Source organism: Octopus bimaculoides, chromosome 20 (genome assembly GCF_001194135.2).
Source record: "Octopus bimaculoides isolate UCB-OBI-ISO-001 chromosome 20, ASM119413v2, whole genome shotgun sequence".
In the NCBI taxonomy this organism is placed as follows: Eukaryota; Metazoa; Mollusca; class Cephalopoda; order Octopoda; family Octopodidae; genus Octopus; species Octopus bimaculoides.
The window spans coordinates 37,264,973-37,271,324 of record NC_069000.1 but is presented as its reverse complement, the minus strand read 5'-3'; the positions used below and the strand labels follow the sequence as shown (position 1 = coordinate 37,271,324).

The following is a 6,352-nucleotide window of genomic DNA, read 5'->3' as shown; positions in this document are numbered from 1 at the left end:
CGACTGGTACTTACTTAAGCGACCCTAAAAGGGTGAAAGGTAAAGTTGACCCTGGCGGAATTTGAACTCAGAACGTAAAGACGAACATAATACTGCAAAGTATTTTGTCCGGTGTGCTAACGATTCTGCTAATTCGCTGCCTTTGAAACCCTACTAACATTTTATTATAATATTGATCTACTCGATCTCGGCACAACACATTCTCTCTCTCTCTCTCTCTCTCTCTCTCTCTCTCTCTCTCTCTAAATATATATATATATATATATATATATATATCTCCCTCTCCATTTCTAAGTATCTTTTTTACACACGTCGTATACATGCATACGTACACATATACACCTCTTTCACTCACCTCAAGCGTACACACGCGCGCGCAAACGCAAACACACGCGAGCCTACACATGCACATACGCATACATACATTATATGTAAATATTCCACAAGGAAATGTTGATTAACCATGTATACATGCGCAAATATACCAATATATCTGTATACATATGTGTACGCATGTACATGTATATATATATACATATATACATGTGTGTGTGTGCGCGCGCTCGTATGTGCATGCCTATGTGTGTGTATGTATACACACACACATATACATATATATATATATATATATATATATATATATATATATATATATATCTATATATATATAAAATACTTGGACTGGAGCCACTAACCGGCTAATACGGATTAGAAGCGCCAAGCAGTGATTTATTTAATATAAACTTGTTACTTAGCGCTTCTAATCCGTATTATACTACGGCCGGGCAGCCGGTTAACGCAACCAATCAGAACCATAAGAGAGGCCTAGTCTTGTAGTCAGTTCACTGTCGCCTCTCTTTCCAGTGTTGATACTAATGAGAAGATAATTACTTCCAAATACATGCTTCTTATTGATCTGGGTAGAGGATGATCAGAACTGGTGTGATGTGTTTACACCGTTTTCTATGACAAAATGCAGTGAGCGAACTGTTTACGGTATCGAATACGTCTCAAACATTTTTAAACTGCTAAAAAATATATTTATACATATTGTTATATTTGGGAATGGTCGTGTTTTTACCAAATAATCACATGCATTATACACTTGGTCTTCATTTTAGCTTTATTTTTGTTCTTATTTTAGTGTCCTTTGTCTGAAATCTTTCGTAACACGTCCTGTGACCTCTTCAGCGATTTTCCATCTCACGTATCTCCTCCTGTTCACTTTAGTCCATTCACAGGAACGGCAAAAATATGACCATCCCCAAATATAGCAATATTTGTTTCAACACACGATTTCACATCAGGAATCTTGCAAAAGAAATGCATAAACGTAATTTATACAATAATTATCCTTAAACTATGAAATTTTATTGTTGCTTGTACAAAATGATAAAATTAGATTTAAATTTTCAAATGACAAATATTTATCATTTGGCTGTGTGATTAAGAAACTCGTTTTACAATCACTTGACTTCAGTTTCAATCCTACAATTTCTGTTTTCCACGAAAATCTCACATGAAACCGAAGGTAAAGTGGTGCTACTCGGTAGAATGTAACTGAACTTGAACCTCACTTCATTCCGTAGCTAACCCATTTTTGAACACAGAGTGCTATTTTGATTTTTTCACAGTTTTATCATCTCTGAAAATCATAAGACCAACCAATTTCCAAGTTATCAAAATATCTGAAAATACGGAACCTGGTATCATTTTCAGTGCTGTCGTAGAAAATCCAACTTATGACCAGTTGAATTATCGTCTTCAACAATTCGGCTCCAACTTCTATCTAGACGGCAAAAATTTGATGACCGCTCGAGAGTTTGATTATGAGGTCACCGGAGACAGAATGCATGATTTAACTTTGGAGTAAGTATTCTGTGTGCATTTTGTTGTTATTTAACCCTAGGCTAGTACTTATCAAATGGACCTATTGTGAAATACATCTCAGTTATAACTCTGTCTCTTTACTGCTATGTAGGACTACATTGGCTAATGAGACCTTAAGTCAGTAGGATCTAATTTGAGTGGAAAATTTCAGCAGTTATTTCTAACTGGTCGAAACACCGTGTAGAGGTTCTCCGGTAGGTTTCTGTGTGGTACATATTGTTTATGTTTAATCACAGGTGTTTGGCGTACGTGTTAATCGTACATGTGTTCAAGAGTGCATATGCCACATAGTAGACATGCGTACACCTGCATCCAGGTATTTAGAATGATTTTCAAGACTAGTATGCTGTCCAGTTTAATACCGCAGCTTTGTCCTTAGGTACTTTCAGGGGCACGTTTCGGCCAGAAACCACCGCTCATGCTTTCCTTGCAAGTAGCGCTCTGCCGGTGTAGAAACAGGGCACCCTTCGCATCTATCTCTTCTGTCAGAATGGGCCTATAAAATGCATGAGTACTGCTCCTTCCTGATAGATTTATACAAAAAGAAAATATACCACGGTGGATCGCAGAATTGGTCGAGCATAAGACTAAATACTTTGTTTCTCGTTAGGTTCCTTCATGTATTGGGATCAAATCCCTCCATGGTCAATTTTATCTTTCTACGTTCCTGATATTATTAAGTTTTGGGAAGGTGAAAGAGTACGGTATTGAACTAAGTGCTTTACTATGTTTAATCTTTAAAATTCTTTCCTAAGTTCAGTTCCCCATGTTGTTGACTTCGCTTCTCATCTTCTTGATTAAATAAAATGTAACGTGCCAGAAGTTATCGGGCCATCAACTGTGTGATTTTATATTTAATGTTTTGTTTACTGATTTCTGTATAGGAACAGAAGTTCCTAAACATCTCTAAAGGACCGACTTGGTGTCTGCTACTGAGAAGGCAAAATTACACGGAAACACAAGTGTATGATAGTCTGATAGCGTCAGCAGGCGTTGTCTTATCATTTTACACAAAACACGCAAAATTACCTAACATTGTCCCACAGGAAATTTCTCAACGAATGCAATTTTCACATTCGTGTGTTCAGGAACGTGTTATAAATAAATGCACCCGTAATTTTGACCCTCACTGCTTCATGTGTGTATTTTGAATATATATATGTGTGCGTCTAAGCGTATAAATGCGTGTACGCGTGCATGTATATATAATCTGTTTAGTGAGTGTATGTATACATCAACACATATACACTACAAAAATGTATTTCCGCTTTGTTTCAGAGTGAGCGACAGTTATACTACAGTAGAGTGCAGTTTCCAAATCCAAGTGACGAATATAAACGATAACAAACCGGTGCTTTCTGGTTCGTTTCGCGGTTATGTGAAAGAAGAGCAGCCCGTGGGTGAAAGTGTTATTTTCAAATCTCTTTCAGCTGTAGATGACGATGCCGATGATGAGCTGAGATACTCTCTATCAGGTAAGAAACAATGGTAACGGATGATGCTTCTGGTTTTTCTGAATCTGTCGACGTTAAATACTCTTTGTTGTTGTTGTTGTTGTTGTTGTTGTTGTTGTTGTATATAGTGACGTCTTTTCATCCCAGGTATAGTGTATCCAAAAATTATCATATCCAAAATATTCTTCAGTAGAATGCTATCTGTGCGAGATCTAGATTTAGCTGATATTTCTTGTAAAAAGAACGACTATTAAGGAGCTGAATACTCATTTAACAGGAATGTGATATACTCTTTGAGTTAGAAACTTAGAAACAATTACTTTGTCTTCGATCTATTCATGAGCAGACCACCAATCCATAGTTCACTGCTTTGTGAAGGTGGGTCACACAGGGTGTTTACGCTTTCGAGTTTTAAATGCCTGCATTCCAGCCCCCAAATTTTACTTGTAGCTTCTGAGAGCTTATTCCACATATTAGGGGTTCTGAAAAGTAATGTCGTAGTTTATGAAATAAGTTAAAGTCAACATAAAACGTATCGTAAATATATTTATTCGTTCAAAATATAATACCAATTTCAAATTTTGGCACAATGCTAGCAAATTCGAGGAAGGGGTTAAGTCGATTTTTTTGCCTGCCGAGTGGACTGGAGCAACGTGAAATAAAGTGTTTTGCTCAAGACTTGACGTCGAGATAGCAAATACTAAGAACAGAACAACTGTGCCACATGGAACCAACGTGAATGCTTTTATGGGGTCGCTTAATCTGCTAAAACTAAAAACCAAATACCTCTCAAATCTCCTTCAACAATCTTTGAAATGGTGGATGGACATATTGGATAATATAGTCCTTGATGTACCTATGTACTTACTATACCCGAGAAAAAGAGTGGATGGGAACGGCTAGAAAATGCTTGTTTATCGATCTGACTTGGTGTTAGGCAACAATGGTACCACAAAACGAGGGAACGTAAAGTACAGCTTGATTTGTTAGAAATAGCAGCTAAATCTTCCTGAACTCATAGTTTGCTACCTTAAACCCATATCATGTTACTTAAAACAATCATTTGACTGTATTTACTTAAGAGTAAGAGACAGTGTTAGAAGCGGTTGTTAAATATTTTGACCAAGGATACAAAACATTTGTAAGAAACGGAAACAGGTACAAGACTTTTTATCATACTGGCCCTTTACCAGACAGACTCCTTACCAGATAGGCCCTTCCCCAAACAGTCCCTTTACCAATCCCTAGCTGATGTAGCTAGAAAAAAAAGGGGTAAGAAAAATAAGTGGATTAATTTTGTCCTTATGTTACCGTTTGTTCCAGGTGATGACAGTAATAAATTTTCCATTAGTAAAAGCGTCATTGATATCCAAACTTCTGCGAAATTCGATCGAGATATTGATAAAAAATACTACGATAAGCTGTTATTGACTGTAACAGATTTGGCTAACCACACGGACAGCAACCGGTTAAATATCACCATCATTGACATCAATGATAATGCTCCGAAATGTACTCCGGATACTTACATGGTAGAGATCAACGAGGACGTATCTATAGGTGAGTCACTTTAATTATTAATATATTTGGTCAAAAAGGCGGCGAGCTGGTAAACTGCTTCGTGGCATTTCGTCCGTCTTTATGTTCTGAGTTCAAATTCCACTGAGGTCGACTTTGCCTTTCATCCTTTCTGGGGTCGATAAACTATGCACCAGTTGAACTCTGAGTTCGATGTTATCGACTTAGCCCCTCCTTTGGAATTTACTGGCCTTGTGTCAAAATTTGAAATCAATATTATATTTGGCCAAAAAGGCGTTGAGCTGGCAGAATCGTTAGCACGCCGGGCAAAATGCTTAACGGCATTTCCACCATCCATACGTTCTGAGTTCAAATTCCGCCCAGGTCGACTTTGTCTTTCATCCTTTCGGGGTCGACAAAATAAGTACCAGTTGAGCACTGGGGGTCGATGTAATCGACTTAGCAGCCCATTTCCTCAAAATCGTTGACCGTTTGCCAAAAATTAGAAAGAAAATATCATTTAAACAGAAAGGGAGTCAGCTAGTCGAATCGTTAGCACGTCGGAAAAATAGTTAGCGGCATTTCTTCAGATTCATCACATTCCGAGTTCAAATTCCACTAGGTCGACTTTGCCTTTCATCCTTACGAGGTCGATAAAATTACCAACTGAATACTGGGTTCAGTATTCAGTGAGACTATAGTAGATGACACTTGCTCAAGGTGCAACACAGTGGAACTGAACTCAAAACCACGTACTTGGGAAGCAAGTTTCTAACCAATGAGTCACACCCGCGCCTCAAGTATCTTCTCTTCTGAGCTCAAATTCTATTAATCTTCATTTCGCCTAGAAAATTCTGGAAGAGAGGTTGTCATCATTTTTAAAGATTAGAATACAGGTAAGTTATGTAAATGAAATCAGCTTTTCTTCAACAACTAGAGCTGAAGGTGTGGTATACATAAACCTTCACACAGACACAAGTTATATGAATACGAGTAATGTTACAAGGATATCTGTAGGTTGTATAATGTCCTGTCACTCCCACTACTTCCGCTATTTCTTAATATTCAAAGTAAATAATGTTATAAAGCAATATCAAAATTTTTATCTTACAGGAAGTGACGCCATTTCGATAAAATGTCAGGATATGGATGAAGGTAGGAATGGATATATCTCAATGCATTTTCAAAGTACTGCATCTTCGGACAAATTTGAAATTAGACCAGACGGAAGAATTAAAATAAAGAGTATCTTGGATTATGAATCTCTGGAGAATTTTAATTCCTTCCTCAAATTAACAGTTTTTGTTAAAGACAACCCACGAGATTCAAAGGATTCTTTGACATCGACAGTAACAGTCAACGTTAAGGTACGTACTACCTCTGTCTCCTCTTTTTCCTCCATCACAGTTCACCTCCTCCTCTTCCTTTCACTTTCTATCTCTCTCTCTCTCTCTCTCTCTCTCTCTCTCTCTCTCTCTCTCTCTCTCTCT

General features: G+C 37.5%; 1 protein-coding gene across 1 annotated transcript in view; it reads left to right on the top strand.

Annotated features, from left to right (window-relative positions):
* LOC128250248 (cadherin EGF LAG seven-pass G-type receptor 1-like) overlaps positions 1 to 6,352 on the top strand; it is a 41,813-nt gene that overhangs the window by 7,476 nt on the left and 27,985 nt on the right. The window contains exons 2-5 of the mRNA XM_052974969.1: positions 1,635 to 1,869; positions 3,169 to 3,365; positions 4,668 to 4,904; positions 5,976 to 6,229. Coding sequence (XP_052830929.1) covers positions 1,635 to 1,869; positions 3,169 to 3,365; positions 4,668 to 4,904; positions 5,976 to 6,229 — 923 coding nt within the window. The remainder of the gene's footprint in view (positions 1 to 1,634; positions 1,870 to 3,168; positions 3,366 to 4,667; positions 4,905 to 5,975; positions 6,230 to 6,352) is intronic.